Genomic DNA, 18,129 nt, shown 5'->3' with positions numbered 1-18,129 from the left:
ACTGTACATGGCAGGGGAAGTGGAACTGGATGGTCTTTAAGGTCCCTTGCAACCCAAGACATTCTATGATTTCTGTTCTCTATGATAAGATTTTAGATTTCTTGTGGAATTATTTTCCTGTAAACCCCCACTAGGAGACAGACTGTATTTTGCTCATTTTACATAACAATTACCATGCTCCCATGACTCCTCTTTATGACTGTGGTTCCAATCTTGATTCTACAGCTGCTTGCTCCCATTCTATCTCACTAGTATTCAACACTTTTTTCCTCCTAGTATGATTGCACCTCTCATGTAGTCAAGATAGAGCAGTTTTACTCAGAGAAAATTACAAAGCCTATTTTTTGCAAACCTTGTCTGACTGCAAGTTTCTGGCTGCCCTTGTTCCACTGAAATGGCAATTTCAGCTTATGGAATTACAAAGCAACCAACTAAGTGAATCCTCTGTGTTTTCTTCTGTGACCGCATAAGTACTGAAGTGCTTTTCTCTGCACACCAGTGATCATTATTCCAGCAAAAGCAACCCGTGGCCTCCTCAGAATAGATAAGGACCTTTACAAAGAGACTGAGGTTTTAATATTTATTTTGCACATGTGCATGCACATGCAAATGTGGCTCACACATCATTTTTAATGAAAACACTAGGGCAAGATAGGCTTTAAAGTTAGGGTGAAAGCACCGTTCTCCTGTTCCTTGACTGAATACTGTCAACCCAATTAATACCCTGATAACGTCAGTGATGCCAGCTGAATGCCACTGCCAGAGGGCAATTTCTAGCTTATTTCTGTAAAGTATTTATCTAGAGATAATTACATATTAGCCTGATATATTTTACTTGCTGTTGCAATACAAATTGACCTGGCATTGAACCATATATTACAACTGTTTCAATTGTACTATGAGCATTCAAACCAACTGTAAAAAGTTCCCTGTATTGAGAATGGAGAAGCTTTCTTTCTCGTTGCAACTGTCCCATAGCTTTTTGTTTTAAAAATAGGTTTTAGTTTTAATGTGGAATTAAATGATTGTAGTAATATGAAATATAAATTCTTACAAATATATGTGTGAAATTGTAGATGCAATCTCTTTCTTTCTTATCCAGGAGAAAGTCCATTGTTAATAAATCAAATAATGTGAAGTCTATTTGTTCTTTGATAAGTCAAATATCTCCACTAGACAATGTGCCACCTTTTGGGTGTGACTCTCTGACCAAAAACTTCTTGCCCAAGGACGGGAACATTTTTTTCCCCTTCTTCTTAGGTCATTGTGTGCACAGGTTTCAATATTATTGTTTTCATTGCTGGATCTTGTATATCTGATCATACCCCATGGAAATAAATGTGATAGATACATCTGAACAGGATATTTTAAGACTTGGCTTGTTGCTTACACTTGGTTGAAATCAAAGATTACCCAGACACTGCTGAATGGCAACAGACTGAAGCGGTGAATCCACAAAGTCTTCCTTCAAGTTGTGCACCCCTCTTGAAAAAAATGCCAAACGCACCTGCGGATAGGGCTGAGAGTGATTCAGGTGCCTGGGTGTCAACAAGATTATCTTAAGGTATTTTACATTTGAAAATTTCCAGGTTACTGGTTACAAAGATCTGTGACTGACTTCTCCCTGTAAAAGGGTCTGTTCTGCCTATATTGTTTAGATACGCCTGTAAGATGTTATTTGAATATCTTCTTATAATGTTATTCTTTATATTTTTATTCTTTTTTTTTCTAAAGGCTTCTTTAAAATGAGAATATGAGTCAGGAATCTCATAGAAATTTTAGAAAAAACCCTTGTGTGTTGGTGCTTTCTATTAAAAATGTAGTACATGTTTATCATTATGATGATAATGTGTAAGTATGTATCAAAGGAAAACACTAGGGAGTCAAAGCCAATACGGTAAATAATGTCTTTTACTTGTTCCTCTTTACAAACAGATATTCAAGAGTTTTATGAAGTGACACTGCTAAACTCCCAGAAAAGCTATGAGCAAAAAATAGAAGAAGCAAATCAAGTTGCAGAGAAATGGGAGAAGACAACATCTGCTACCGACCATGAAAATCTGCAGAAAAAACAGGAGGTAATTTAACAGATTAAGAATTAAAACATATGTAATGAGTGAGATGTCTCAAACCTAGGAAAAGCCATGCAATGGTGTATAAGATTGAAAGGATGGGTTAATTAAGGCATTAGATTGGTGTGTGAAGGATATATATACATATAGTGTTATCCCTCTGACCTTGATTATGTTGCAAATTTCTTTATCCTTTCAATTGCAGTCTGTCAAAGAGAAAGTAGAAAACTTGCATTTTCTCATCCTTTGTGTACTTTATCTGATATTTGGTGTCTGTGATTACACCCCAAAAGAGAATATATCTTCTGTACTTGCTGATAACCACTGAAGTTATTAATACTTCAGTGATTAGATCCTGCACAAAAATTTTAATATGACTTTTCACATTTCTGCGACTGACATTGGGCTGAACTCTTCCACAGTCCAAGGTCACAGAGATCAGCCAAAATAGTATCTGCATGAGGAACAGATACACAGAAGAAAGTTTCACACCTTTTCTTTTCTCCACTGTAGCCAGTGGAAGCATTCAAAACCTTTCTTTGTCACCCCCAACTCTAATCTGCCTTTGCCAGCCTCCAGATTATTATTAACTATATTAGCAATCTAAACTACTTGCCTCCACCTACATTTGTACTTCAAAGATTGAAACAAACCCCACAGAAGCAAGCAATGCATTGCTCTGTTCTTAAACAGTGAAACAGAAATAGGGTGGGCATGGAATGCAAACTGCAAATCTCCAGACCAGAATCAAAGATGAAGGAAATATATAAAAATTTTCATTGTTGTCATGGTAAGTAAGGCATTTCAAATTTTAAAAGTTGTTGGCAAGAACTTTCCCATAGGCATGACTATTTTTAAGAGCTTTCCTCCTTTTTAAAAATGTAAAACTCAGACAGAAATTGTAGTTCTACATGACATTTTAGATGTGATTCTTTAAAAAGAAAAATCAGGCGGTCAGGAAAAAACTCTCTGAAGAAATGAAAAAAATTATTGTAAAAATTAATTAGCAAAAGAAGCGTACAGAATTAATGAGAACAAGCATTCGGGTTTTGAGTGAAATCAGAACAAATGAGTCTTAACACTAATGTAGGATATATCCCATGAATGATTTAACATTTGAGTCACAGTTAGAAAGCACAGACAGCTAATATCTGTCTTTTATTTTTTAAATTTTATTTAGTAAGCACAAATCTTTATGCTTTAAAATGGTGAAAGTGTATTCCTGTTATCTCTTGGAGCATCTGATAAAGACAGTGGACAGACTCTCTTTTTATTTCAGCCTCATCAAAGTATTTGACCCTCAACTCCACCTTCCTTAAACTCATTGCTATCTAAGAGGTGTGCTGCTGGTCCTGTACAGGGGAATTTGAACTCTAAATTCTATGCTGAAGATAATTGATACAGGGCCCACTCCAAACTTTTCTTATTTTATGAAAAAAATGTTCTGATTTAAAGGAAAACAATAGAAAACTATAGCTTAGAAAGTGAAATAGCCTTTTCAAGGCACAGTGCTCGCAGTCAGAGTCCAGGGTACCATTTTCAAATTTGCTGTCTCTCCATAAATTTTGTCAGGGAAATGGGAGAACAAAATGTTTAGTCCCTTTAAAAATCATACATATTTCAAGGGCCCAATGCAGGCAAGAGAGACTGGATTGTAGGCTTTTGTTTTTTTCCTTATGACAGCTCAACATACTATCAGCAGTTCTGAGTCAGAACTGTACCTGCTGTACAAATCCAAGATAGCCCTTTGCTTTCTATGAAAAACTATCATATGAAAATGTAACCAAATAATCTACCATGTAAATTCTTATTCGTGGTCCATTCCTCACGGGAAATGATTGTTTAGTACTTTCTTTTCCATCCCTCAATTACATGTCCCAAATTTGGAAAGAAAAGGCCTCCCCTCTGTTCACAGAATCAGACTTATGGAATGGCTTTTGTTGGAAGGGACCTTAAAGATCTTCTAATCCCATGGGCAGGATACCTTCCACTAGAGCAGGTTGCTCAGAGCCCCATCCAACTTGACCTTGAACACTTTCAGGGATGGAGCATCCACAGCTTCTCTGTGCAATCTGTTCCAGTGCCTCACCACCCTCACAGTAAAGAATCTCCTCCTAATATCTAATATAAACCTCCATCACTACATGTCCTTATCAAAAGTCTCTTTCCAGCTTTCTTGTAGGCTCCTTTCAGGTACCAGAAGGCTGCAATTAGGTCACTCCCAAGCCTTCTGTTTTCCACGCTGAACGATCCCAGCTCTCTTGGCTTTCCTCATAGGAGAGGTGCTTCATTCCTCTGAGGATGTCTGTGACCTCCTCTGGCTGTGCTCCAGCAGGTCAATGTCCTTGCTGTGCTGCTGGATGCAGCACTCAAAGCCCAAGGATAATCAGTCAGTCCAGAGGCCATTCTCCTTTCATGCATTCCACTCAAAACCTTCCTTGGCTGTCTATATGTAATTTTTTTCTGTATAAATGGGTCCTTTTTTTTGCATTTATTTTCCAGTCTTAATTGTTGATAAAAAGGAAAGTAGCTTTTACCACCTTCTCATCCAGGACAGGTGTCCTCTGAGCCCTCCTTTGTATTTATGTACTTGCTTTCTGAAAGTATAGATTTTTAGATAAGAGACAAGCTGTTAGGTTGTTTGCAATACTGTACAAATTTGCCACCTTGCATCTGTAATCACCATACTGGATTTTAGCAAACTGGTGCTAGATCTCACAGCCTACTGGGGCTGGATCTTCACTGCTTTAACTAGACATGAAAGGGTCATGACCCATCCTATAATCTCCTATCATTCTCAGAGAATGCCTGAAAAGAGAGATGTCTCCCAGACTCAGAGGCTGTAATTTTGAATGGCCTCTGTAAAAGCAAGTGAGAAATTAGTGGAATATAAGAGCTCACAGTATGTGTCAGAACCAGTAACATCCAAATTTTTAGTGCGAATGCCTCCACATAGCATCCCGTGACTACAAAACAATGGAATTAACAAAAAATGTTGGGGTTTTAGTGATAGTTACTGTTTTGGGGTTTTTTCCTACACTTTTTCTTTGTTTTGGTTTGTTTTTTACAAGCATGCTTCTAGCTAAATTCTGTGTTGTTTAGGTTTTAATCCTAGGATCCCCTAGTTCCCATGAAATTGATAAATATTTAGGTATATATTTATTTGTGTGTGACTATGCATTTAAACATCATGTCCTTGCTTTTTGCTTCATTGTTAACAGCTTTGTTGGTCATCTGAATAAGCAGTAACTTCAATGTTTGCAGATGAAAAATGCACTATTACTTACCATCACATTATTATTGCATTTTTCCCTGTATAGAGACTAAATATATGTGTCAATGTATCTGGCAGAGCTGTAAATATCATAGACGAAAATAATTCAAGTGGGTGGGTGTTGGTGAAAAGGAAGAAAGAAGGACCTATATGAATGTGTTTTTTGAGTGAATTTATCCATGTTGCTTTCCCTCCTGTAAATGCAACTTGATAAAATCAGCTTAAGTTGGTGGATAGTTTCGGAATCAATGAAGTTTTTGGGTCATGTTCAGATTCACTAGAAATGTTTATGAAGTCCTATTTGCAAAGGCTTTTTTTGTTTTATATATTCAGATAGGAAGCAGGGAATGTGACATTGGGCACTAAATGAAAAAGTCCAACATGTTCATCATGATGTAGGAACTCTAGAATGTAACTCCTAAGAAGACCTAAAATACCCCTGTTGTCCTTTCTCTTGCCCTGGGGCAGATCAACTGCATTTCAACCATTCCTGTCATGTTTGCCTAGTCTGTTCTGTAAAACCTCCCACAGTGGGGAGTCAACTGCTTCTGCAGGTAACTTATTTCCTCACTGATGGAAAGTCTTTCCTGATGACAAACTGGAGTTTCTCTAAGTGCAATTAGATTTTGTTCAATTAACAGTAGACATGGATAACATTTTATTTAGTTCTGTTCCAAAAAGCACTTAAACACATCACAGAATCATGCAGCATCGCGGAATGGTTTGGGTTGGAAGGGACCTTAAAGATCATCAAGTGCCAGCTCTCCCTGCCCTGGGCAGACATGGTCCAGTAGACCAGGTTTCTCAAAGCCACCTTCAAACTGGCCTTGAACATGCTCAGGGATGGGGCAACCACAGCTTTTCTGGGTTCCAGTGTCTCACCATCCTCATCGTGAGGAAATTTCTTGTAATATTCAATCTAAACCTAATCTCTCACAATGTAAAGCCATCATCCCTTGTCCTATCCCTCACGTGGTCTTGTAAACAGTCCCTCTCTTGTAGCCCCCGTTAGGTCCTTAATGAGGTCTCTCTGGAACCTTCTCTTCTCCAGGCTGCACAACCCAGACTCTCTCAACCTGTTTTTATAGGAGTGTTGCTCCAGCCCTCTGATTGTCTTGGCCTCTTCTGGGCTTGCTCCAACAGATCCATATCCTTCTCATGACAGGGATCCCAGAGCTCAATGCTTTACATGCCTCTATAACAACAAATGCTAGGTTGTAATGAAAAATCTCGTCTTTTGGGATAGAAAATATTTAGTTGTCTTAGACTCTTCTCAAAGGAACTGTACTTAGAGGTATGAAATATTTTAGTTTCCAAAACAAAAATCCTTGAGGCACTGTGAAAAGCAATTAGTGTTGACAGCACAGGCACTATATATCTCTCTATAAATCTCCAAATATATTAAAAAAATTCTGGAGACTACTTTACAAGATTTATGTATTAATGAAAATATTAACTCAGGATTTGGAAACAGCAGGTTTTAATTTCTTACTGTTCTGTGTACCTCCTGAAGGACTGTATGTGAAGTTTGAGAAGAGAACTTAAGAAGTGAGTAATGAAAGGGAACTGGAAATTACAGTGTCTGAGGTATCTCACCACATGAAGATATCAGTTAAGGACCATATCTGTGGGGCACTGCATGGGCAGAAGCAGTTGTTCAGGATTAAAGCCCACAAAACACAGAATACTCCTATAAACTGACAAGTAATGAATTCCAAATATGGGACAAGGTGTCATTCCCTTAAAATCTGCCTCATCAAGATGTTGATACTTTATCCTGGTTAAGGTTCAGAATCATGATCTCTATTCTATAAATAAGACCATAGCTAGATGTCTCTCATAAAATGCGTAAAGGCACTGCTGGTACTTTTTTTCTTCTGAAGAATCTATTTAATGAGGACGTTTTCCGAGGATGTGGAAATCCATGTACAACTCCTTCCTCGAGTAGAGAGGAGCTGATTGTACTTCTCACTGATAAGAGTGCACTAAGAATTATGCTGGCAGTATTATTTAGCTTTTTCTTGTTGGGATGTTACCTATTTGTGTGGAATAATTAAATATTTATTGGGACAGAGTGCTGACACGTGGCTTTATAATTTAGAGTTTATAGCTATTACTGTTCTGACAAGTATTAAAGTCTAGGCTGCTTTGTCTTCTTTTGCATACACAAGTGTGGATCCCTTCCTCCCCAGCAAGTGCACAAACACCAGTGTTGAAAAGTCCTTTTCAACACTGTAAAGCAATGCAAAGCCCTTCTCCTTGTTTTCTCTTCTCTCTTTTCCACCTCCCCATTGTCACCATACTTATATTTAAATCTGGAAGGGGGAGGATTTAACAGAAAGTATTAAGCACTCCACTTCAAATGCCCACTATGTCCCAGGGAGCCGTATGTTCATTCCTCTCAAACCGCATTTAGGGGATGCGGGATGTTGCATTCAGTGGGAGGGTTGGTGACACATAGGGGAGGAAGTGTAGCTGGAGTTCACCTAACTGAGCAGGTTGTGAAGGTATGCCAGAAGCATGGAGTTTGTGGATGCTGACAGTGCTTAGACATTGGGCTGTTGATATGGTCCAGACAAGCTCATTTTGGGAACAAACAAATACCAGGTACCTACCTAGAGAACATGGCTGTGTAGATGTGACTCATGCCTCCAGAATTTCTGATGATCTCAAATGCTTTTATGCTGAGTCATTGCAAGTTGCAGTAATATAGCATCTGCATTGGCTTAAACCAAGCAATAGTTATCTGCCCCATGCAGCCTGGTACCTGGCTTCCAGTGAGGGCCAGGAGCAGATGCTCAGGAGAGAGTCAGAAAAGACCAAGCCTTGTATTGGGTGCTCAAGCTGTTTTGCAAGTCTAATGTGAATTTGTTTGAACTAGAAGCACAGAAAGTGTTCAGTGCTGGGAAATTCAGCCTTACCTTATTTTATAAACATTCAGCATGGTATTCACCGCAGCTGACTGGGGATGTGCCCAATCTGCTGCTGGAAATCATGAAGACAAGATTTGTTTGTAATTTCACCTCTGCCAAAGAGCCTCATTATTTCTTTGGGCCAAGGTTTATAAGACTAGCATTCACAGCTTGAAAGCATTTTCTTGAAATTATGGCTCTTAAATTGTCCCTGTTGGAGAAGAAAGACTGATTTCTTTTCACCCTAGAAAATGTGAGATAGGGGTTGAGCTGAAAGTAGTTTAAATTCAGGTCTTCCATTGCTTCAAGAAGTGCTCTCTCCCTTCCCAGCCCCAGATAAGTCTGGGGAAAGGTATTCTCCATCTCTGCTGTCTGTGCAGCAGTATTAGTGGTTTCCTGCAAGTCGAGAGTGGGTGTGCAGGTCTGAGCCCAGCTCCTCAGCTTAGCAAATGGTCACTAGCCTGGGAAAAAGCTTTCTTCCCTCCCAGGACTCTCTGCATTGCAATAAGCAGTCACTAGCTAAAGGATGTCTCTCACTCAAGAATTGTGTAGATAAGTACAATTGAAATTCTGAGATGTTTAGAATATACAGTAATGGAGAACAAAAAAAAACACCTAGATGGAGGAATCCATCTGGTAAAACAAAAATGGAGTTGCTCTCTAGTATGAGAGTAGAAACACTGCTGAAAGCTGCAGGCTTGTGCTCAGCTCCACACACTCATTGAAAGACATAAATTTACCCTTGTTTTAACCTCTGAATTCTTTAATTTGGTCTTCAGTGCTGCTTATTTCTGGTCAGCAGTGTTTTGACCTTTTTCTGGACGGAAAGCTGAGGTGAAGGAAAAGAACACTCTGCTGTTGCACTTACATATAAATCTGGCAACTGAAGGTCTGCCTGTTCCAGTACCATTGCATGAAAAGACTATTTACTTGTAGGGCATATGGTGCAGATACTTTGGCCATATTGAATGATAATTATTTGCAATTGCTGTGCAAGTTTGGTTATCACACCCTGATCTCATATGCACAATCTTCATTCAGCAGTGTGAGATCATTGCTTTGACATGGTCCCCAAAGATTCCAGTTCTTCATTTAATTCCTGTTGTTCTGTGCATTTCTTATGTTTAGAAGCTCGTTTTGCAAATAAATTTAATTGCATCATGCAAAATGAATCCTCTGTTTGCTTCAGGAGTGCCTGCTATCCTTGTACCCAGCACTGTAAACACTGTAATTACTTCTCTGTCCTCTAAGTGCTGGCTTGTTAAAAGTTCCAGCAGTAAACCCTTACTTAAAAATCTTCTGCCTGAAGCAATTAACAAACCATTAATCTGTTTCACACTAACAGTTTGTCTAAAAAACATGGAACTTCAGCCACTTCTATATGTGCCTATAAAAAAATCAGTCTTTTCTCTGGAGTTTTGTTTGTTTTCTTTGTTTGTAACTGGGTACAGCTTAATTTGTATGGCTTGATTTACTCCCAGGAGCCACATTTGATTCTGTTTAAGTGATTATACTTAATATGCAAGAGTCATTAGGTATGATCAACCATAATGTTTCATTAGAAGGGTTCAAAACATTGAGTTTTATGCATCTGTTTCTTCACTAGATTTAGCACTATAGTATACATTTATCTGATCAAATGCAATTTGTGTCTGTGGGTTGATTTTGTGCCAGAGCCAATTCCCAAGTAATTCTATTTGGCACTAAGTTCTCCTTCAAGACAGCAGCAGTTTAAGGGGTACAGTATAAGTGACATCTTGGTGTGTGTTTTGCTAGTCATGTTCCTTTTGCACCCCAGGGTTTGTGACGACCCTGACTAGATAATTATTGAACAACAATGCTGAAGCTTAGCTCCATGTTTGTTAGGGTTTGGTTGTTTTTTAATATTCAGTAGCTTTGTAATTTTACTTTTTTTTATGCATTATTAAGGTTTTCTTTACTTGCAGAGATTATTTTATATATTTGCCTTTTCTTCTCAACTGGATTGACTAATGTTTAGAAAAGGGTAACTGCAAAGTCACTGTTTTATTAAACCCTTATTTATTAGTAGCTGCAGCTAAATGCCTTGTCCATAGTTGGTATCCATGCTGGGTCTCTATTTATAAATTTGTTATTTGTTCTGTAGCTTGTCAATAACTTGAGTGCCAGAGCATCTGTTAAATGTCATTTTAGAGTTGCTTCTGAATGTGTTTTAATATGGTTAGGCCAATGTTTTTGTTTAAACCAAGTTGTATCTATGCAGAACAGTGTCATCCTGTGGACAGAAATGCTTTTGTGATGTAGGGCAACATACATATCATGCCACTCTTTAAACAGACAATTTCTGTCCCACTGGACAAGGCTTGGAACTCGACTTCATTTTGCTTTTGCCATCTCCTTGTGTTTGCATATCTAGGCGTGCTCATGATAACAAGCCTTTTCCTTTATTTCGTCTCACCTCTTCACAGTGCAGGGGAAAAGGATATGGGGTTCCTGGTTAATGGCAAGCTGAACATGAGCCAGGAGGGCCCAGTGTGTCCTGGGGGACATCAGGCACAGCATGGCCAGCTGGGCAAGGGAGAGATTGTCCCGCTCTGCTCTCAGCTGGGGCAGCCTCACCTCAAGTGCAGTTTTGAGCACCATAAGGTGAGAAGGACATTAAGCTATTGGAGACTGTCCAAAGGAGGGCCACAAGGATGGTGAAGGGTCTGTCCTGTGGGGCAGCCATATGAGGAGTGGCTGAGGGCACTGTGTCTGCTCAGCCTGGAGCAGAGGAGACTGAGGGGAGACCTCATGGCAGTCTGCAACTTCCTCACAAGGAGCAGCACTGACCTCTTGCCTCTGGTGACCAGCAATAACACCCAAGGAAATGGCCTAAAGTTGTGTGGAGGGAGGTTTAGGCTGTACGTTAGAAAAAGGTTCTTCACCCAGAGGGTGGCTGGGCACTGGAACAGGCTTCCCACAGAGCACTTGGTCACTTCCAAGGTACCAAGCCTGACAGAGTTCAAGAAGTGTTTGGACAAAATCCTAAGGAACATGGTGTGCCTCTTGGGGCTGTCCTGTGTAGCGCCAGGAGCTGGATTCTATGATCCTTTGGATCCCTTCCAACTGAAGATATCTTTTGATTCTATGGTTTTAGTTTAACATCACAATCGTATTGGTGTGCCTTGCAGGAAGGTTTAGAGGACTCACTGGTTTCATTTGTCCTTTTTGACAGAGAGATCTGATTGTTCAGTTTAATAATTGTTTTCTACTGATATTAATGGGATGGATCTGTGATTTTGGTATTAAATTAAACCAGATCAGCACTGATGGAAGAGTCACATCCTCCACAACAGGTTTATTTGTTTTTCTGTATTTTTTTTTCACATTTATATAATATGCCTATCAAACAACCTCTAGGTAGTTTTTTGATCTGTGATTTGTTATTACAATTCCAAAGGATTGGGAGCAGGCCAGAACAGCTGTGAGGGACCAGAAACAATAATTTTCCCCAATGAAAATGTGCCTGAGTATCAACCAGCATACAGAATGAGCCAAACTTTTAATTAAGCAGTGAGTCTCTATTATGATAAGCATTGAGGTCAGACTATTGTGTAAATTCCACTTCTGTGTATCAAGGTCAAAAATGATAGATCTAGTTTGAAAATATCATTTGACAAAAAGCTCTTGCAATTTTAACTTTTAAATATTTTTTCTAAAAATTTATTTTCCTAAATCATGATATGTTTCAACAAGGGAATACCAGATTAGTCTGAAAAAAGTATGAACATAATATCAGAATGTCCCAAGAGGCTTGCTTCCTCCACAAGCTAGCAGTTCCTCTGGACAGTGTGTGATATAATTCATTGTTTCTAATAAGACTCTGAGAAGTTTTATTTTAGCTACCTGTAAAAACAAGTATATCAGCTCCTAAAGTATACTTCTTTGTCCTATAAAGCTGCAAGGGTTCTGTAAAATTGATGTTCAGGGACAAATGTACTCTAGTTAAGATTAATTCTAAAAATATTTCAGAACAATTTGTCTTACACATTTATTAACTCTGATTCTTCACCAATCTGAGCAACTAAGCAAGAGAATTCACTGCCCTCCAGTGCAAAGGACACAGGTCTCCACAGAGACGTTTAAGAGTCTATTATATGTTTCTGCAGTCTACCAATACTTCTTTATTAAGATGTTTCTTAAATAGTTCCCAAGAATAAAGAATAATTATCACCCCAAGAATTCTGGATCACATAAAGGTCAGCATGGATGTGATTCCTTGGATAGTTGAATGTAACTTGGCTCAGTAAGATAAATATATATGAAAGAAAAAATATCCAGCCTTTTGTTTAGTTTTTTTTTATAATCTGAAACAGATACTTTCAGGTTTTAGCAAACAGTAAATACAATCCCCAGAGTAGCAACCTGGTAAATGAAAGGGAAGCTGTCAACTTGAAAATATAATTTATCTCCACAGTTTATTTATTTATTTACTTATTTAATAGTACAGTTATAAATACTGGACAAATACTAGAAACATGAGACTTTATGCATTTTCAGCTTGTACTGATCCTCAGTCGTACCACTTTAATCTGTTACAGGTTACACAGAAAGCTCCTCCTGGTTTAGAGATGAGACAATTTACTGCATGTTTGCCATTATGATATTTAGCTGGATTGTGAATTAAGCATTTGTCTAGACCTTTGTGTACTCACTTGAGGGGTAAATTTCACCCTTTGTCACTTTCCTCCTCAAAAAGAGGCTTTAGGAATACATTCCTTTTTTCCTACATAATAGGTTTCTTTTCCTGTGTAATCTGGATCCATTTACCTATCCAAATGGACAGTCTTTTCATAGAGATCACTTTCTGAGCTAATTTCTCTAATCATATTTGCCTTGCTGTTGGAAGCCTCTATTAGCTACCATCCTTGAACCATCAATTACCACTTTGTGTTATTCCTAAGCTCTGTCATCTTTCTGCGTGTACTGTGTCGTGCCCCACCCCAGAAAACTAGTTTTATGGGTGAGTTCTGAAATGTAATTTTTAATACAGTTCAAATATCTCATGTCTAAAAAGTGTCAGGTTAGCTGGATATCACACTTCCATCAGCCTGCACACACCTGCACAATACCAGTGGGGAAAAATGATTGAAGCTGCAAATGGATCTCTGTGCCTTTGAGTGGATTCAGCATTCTGGCTGCACCTCAGCTGATATGAGTGGTTGCTTGTGCTTTTCTGGCACAAGGGCAGCCTTGTTGCTCAACAGTTACAGCCCAAATAATGGTGTTCAGTTCATTGCTGTAGCTGTATAACATTTCTTCTCTGAAAGGACAAACCAAAATTACGGCATTTTCCCAGGTCCTCCAGTTCTTTCCAGAAGTGCGGAGGAGCCTACCTGGTTTTCAGAAATGCTGTGCCCTGTTGCTGGGTATATACATGTATATATATTATAGCTCAGTACTTTCAAGTAGTCATGGTGTCTCTTTCTGAGAAGAGACAAGCCAAACAGCTGTTCTGCAAGCTGGAAAAAAAATGGAATTAGCAGTAAGAGACATAATGGATTTGAAGTCCATTTTCTCAGAAGGCAGTTTGCGGAACTGGTGTAAACAAAGCAATGGTAACTTTTAAATTATTGTTGTTTTAATGAACCACTAAAACAAGTTTGATCTGTGTGAATTTGTTAATTACCACAAGAAGGAGTGAAAGGATCCCTTGAGAGATTTCAGGTCAGTCATAACACCAAGCTGGTGTCATCTCTCACACATTTTTTGGTGTTGTGGTAGTTTGTAGAAAAGCAGAGGTAACAAAACTGACAACTTTGTGTGTTCCTAAGCAGTAGAAAGATTTATGACAGACATATGCCTTCACTTATGTAACCAGTACTCTTTTTTTGAGATATCTTGTACTTTTTTGGACAGAAAATGCTCCTGGCACACCCAACGGTATCTTTGCTAGATCAGCAGCAAGCATGTAATTAGATCTTCCAGTATTCAGGATGCTGAATACATTGTTGCCTGAAACAGCTCATCTTCTGCAGTCATAGGTATATTTATTAATGCTGCTTCTTAATTCAATATCAATTTATTTATTGGATTCCTTGTTTTTTCCCTATCTAGGGAATGTGCCTAATGTACACAAATATCTTTGTACTCACAGTGGAGAGTTATTCTTGCTGTTATTTTGAGGTTTAGAATCATCACATATTACTCTTTGCTTGCCATTTGTGATCATCATACCCTTGGACAAGGACCAAACCCCTCTTTATACTGGTGCTTTGTTCTGTGGGTAGTCATCATACAGAGGGGAGGGCTGATCTGACATCCTTGCTCAATGCTGAATAGAGAAGTGCTCAAGTTGTAATGATCTTGGAAAACCAAGATCAGTCTTTGTGTCTGATTTCACAGAGCTTTGTTGCAGCTCAGCCAAAGGAAAATGAAGGCTTGGATTGCCTTTGTGAAGTGTCATCAGGATGCTGGTCACAGATATTTAAAAGAATATTCTTAGTTAACTATAGCTAAGGAAACAGATGTAGGGATGTTTCCAAACCATGAAATTACATTGCTGACTATAGGTATTTTTCTTAATAGTAGAAACTACATTTTTGCCCACAGCCTTTAAAAGTGCAATATTAGAATCTACCATTTCTTTTAGGGACACCTCTAGTGACCACTGTTTGACTAAGTACTGCACAAAAACATGTCAAGGAGATGATCTTGCTGAAATTCAGATTTGTTTGTGAACTAGTGAAATGTGGTATTAACCTGGTGGTGGTAATAATGCAATAGGTTGTCAAGATGGGGGTTGCTGTCATGGTTTAACCTGTCAGGTAGCTAAACATCACACTCCTTCCTCACTCAACCCTTCTCAGAGGGATGGGGGAAAGAACTGGGGGAAGTAAAGGAAAATTTGTGATTTTAAACAAGGCTGTTTGACAGAGCAGAAATGGAAGGGAAAATAGTAACAACAACAATAATAAAGATTTTGAATATACAAAACAAGTTACACTTTCCATGTAGTGACCAGTAACCAGTCAGTTCCTGAGCAATGACCCCTGCCCAGCTTTTCCCCCATCTTACATACTCAGCATGATGCCATATGGTGTGGAATATCCTTTGGATCACTTGGGGTCTGCTGTCCCGGCTGTCTCCTCCCAGGTTCTTGTGCTCCTTCAGCCTTCTCACTGGTGGGCTGTGTGAGAAACAGAAAAGTCCTTTTCTTAGTGTAAACACTGCTTAGCAACAACTAAAACATAAGTGTCTTACCAACTTTATTCTCATCTTAAATCCACAACATAGCCCTGTACCAGCTTCTAGGAAGAAAATTAACTCTATGCCAGCTGAAACCAGGACAGCTAAATATTTAGAATAGCACACAGAGCTGTGTTCTGTTGGCATTAACAATCATCCAAGTTGTTATGAGGCTTCTGAATACAACCAGAATTGGAATTTGAGCCCCAGCTAATAAGAGGTGAAGTTGTAGACTAAAGGTGGCGAAGAACATAAAGGTGCTTTGGGATGTTTCAAGAGAATATTCATCAACAGTGAAAGTATTTTCAAGTTCTTCATCTGACATTCTTCAGCTTGTATGTACATCTCTACCCAAACCAGGCTCCTTGATGGCAGATACATCCCAGAAAAAGGAGGAAGCTGCATGGACACATTGCAAATGCATAGAGTTGCAGATAGCTTTAGCATGAGCTGTTGCAGTCAGACAGTTTTCAGGTTAGATTTATTGCCTCATTCAGGGTTTCCCTTATGATAGTGTCATCTGGACCTTGGTATCAGTGAGCTGTGACAAGGGCACCGTTTTTCAGGTCAGCTCAAGCTGGTACCTCTGAAGGATTCCTGGTCCAGGATCCATATGGCCTGTGCAAGGTAGTATACATGGAAGGGGCATTACACAGACTAGGAGACTTCCTGCCTGCATATCTTGGCATTGCCTGGTAAATAAGCATCTGCTCCTTTTCTCAGCCTCAACTGCAGCTGACGGTGATATTTATTTAATGGAGTTTTAGTAGCCCTTACACTTCTGTGCTTCATAAGCTCACGGAAACCTAAACCCCTGTACAATCCATAATTTTTAATAACCTTGATCAATGGCTCATGTTAATAGTTTTTGGAGTCCTCATACAAAATACAGGTTTCTGCCATCTCCCCATTAGGCAATGAAAGATTCTTATCCAGCACTGAGGTCATGACAGTTGTCACAAAGGAAATTGTCAAGCATTGGCAGATCCATGGAGCCCAACCTTCTGCAATTTAGGGAATATTGTTTTCTCTTTCACTTCACTTTGTTGTCTGGTTATCAACAATTAGGGAGTGTGATGGTGTATTTTGCAATTTAATGACCTGATTCATTCTACTTACATTTTGGGTCCTTTCCCTTTGATATATATCGGTGTGAAGCATTTTGTAATGCTTTGTAGGAGTGAAGCTGGATGAAGAGATAGGGCACTATGTTTTGCCGAAGGTTTTGTTTAGCTGCAGTCCTTTTGCATGTCAGCATGAGTATATATAAATGTGGAGCTCTGCAGCCATGACTTAGCAAGGCAGCTTGCCACTGTAATGACAGCCGCTGCTTATTTCCCCTCCCTATGGCTCTGGCTGTAACAAATATTCTTCTGTACCAATGTTTAGGATGCTTCAAGCAAAACTATCTTAAGACATAAAAGTCATTACAATATTCTTCAAGGCTTTGATTTTGTGTTTTTGTTGATGGTTTCAGGTTCTTTTTTCTTTTATTTAATGCAGGCATTTAATGTTGTTGTATTAGTGTAAAACACCTTTGGTTATCCTAAATATCACTTTATGATGCATCAGTTCTGCTCTTAAAATGGAGTTGGTTTTATTACTGCTATTGAGTAGACTGGCTTAATTTCACCATTTCTGGCAAGAAAAGGCACAAAATTTAATCTCAAGTGAAATGTGGATATGTCCTCCTCTGTAATTTCTCTGGAGGTGTGTGTAAATAGGAAGAATCTGTGTGGGCCAGTGGGGGAGACAGGAGATTGGTTTCTATTCATGGATTTGCTATGGACCTGCGGCACATCATGAGGTAAATCAGAATTCACTTTATTTGAGTGAATTCTTATTTAGGCATATTTCCTGCAAGGTTATACTGCAAGGTTATCTTGGGTGTTTCTCCAGTTTGAGTTAGTCACAGAAGGGTTTGGGTTGGAAGGATCCTTAAAGATCCTATAGTTCATGGACAGGGACACCTTCCAGTACACCAGACTACACAAAGCCCCATCCAGCTTGGCCTTCAACACTTCTATGGATAGATGTATCTGCAGCTTCTCTGGGTGACTTTTTCCAGTGCCTCACCAGCCTCTTGGTAAAGAATTCGTAGTACCCAGCTTAGATGTCTCCTCTTTAAAGTCATTCCCGCTTGTCCCATCACTACATGCCCTTGTCAGAAGTCCCTCTCCACCTGTCTTGTGGCCTCTCTGTGTACTGGAAGGCTGCAATATGGGCTAGATCTTGTTCTAAACTCTGTGTGGTAACACACATACAGACTCCTTTTCTCCTGACAGCTGACAGGGATGCAATCCTTTGAAAGCCACCATTCTAACTTGTCTACCAAAGTAGAGGTATTACGGTTAGAAATAAATGAAGAGCTGCCCCCAGAGGCCAAGGCAGCCCACAGGAGCCATTTCACTAAGTCCTTCTCCATCAAAAACTGTAACCTTACATCCATAAATACCTTATTATCTCTAATCTAAGGTCACTGCATGCCAGCAATGGTTACCAAGCAGTTCCTCACCTTGCACCTTAATATAATTGATGGTAATTAGTACAGTATCTCTCATTATGACTGTTACAGGGGACCAGATAGAAATGCAACATCAGCAGTTAGGTAATTGCAATTTAATTGAGAAGGGCCCATTTGCAGGGGTGCAGAGTTGGGAAA

At 39.1% G+C, this 18,129-nt stretch overlaps 1 protein-coding gene across 17 annotated transcripts in view; it reads left to right on the top strand.

Annotated features, from left to right (window-relative positions):
• The window catches only part of DLG2 (discs large MAGUK scaffold protein 2), a 986,702-nt gene that overhangs the window by 120,058 nt on the left and 848,515 nt on the right, over positions 1 to 18,129 (top strand). For all 17 annotated transcript variants that reach the window (XM_086882226.1, XM_086882222.1, XM_086882228.1 and 14 more), the window contains one exon: positions 1,936 to 2,078. In XM_086882226.1, coding sequence (XP_086738352.1) covers positions 1,936 to 2,078 — 143 coding nt within the window. The remainder of the gene's footprint in view (positions 1 to 1,935; positions 2,079 to 18,129) is intronic.

This window comes from Cyanistes caeruleus, chromosome 3, assembly GCF_971803275.1.
Source record: "Cyanistes caeruleus chromosome 3, bCyaCae1.hap1.1, whole genome shotgun sequence".
In the NCBI taxonomy this organism is placed as follows: domain Eukaryota; kingdom Metazoa; phylum Chordata; class Aves; order Passeriformes; family Paridae; genus Cyanistes; species Cyanistes caeruleus.
The sequence above is the reverse complement of the archived record's forward strand: the minus strand, read 5'-3'. Positions and strand labels throughout refer to the sequence as shown.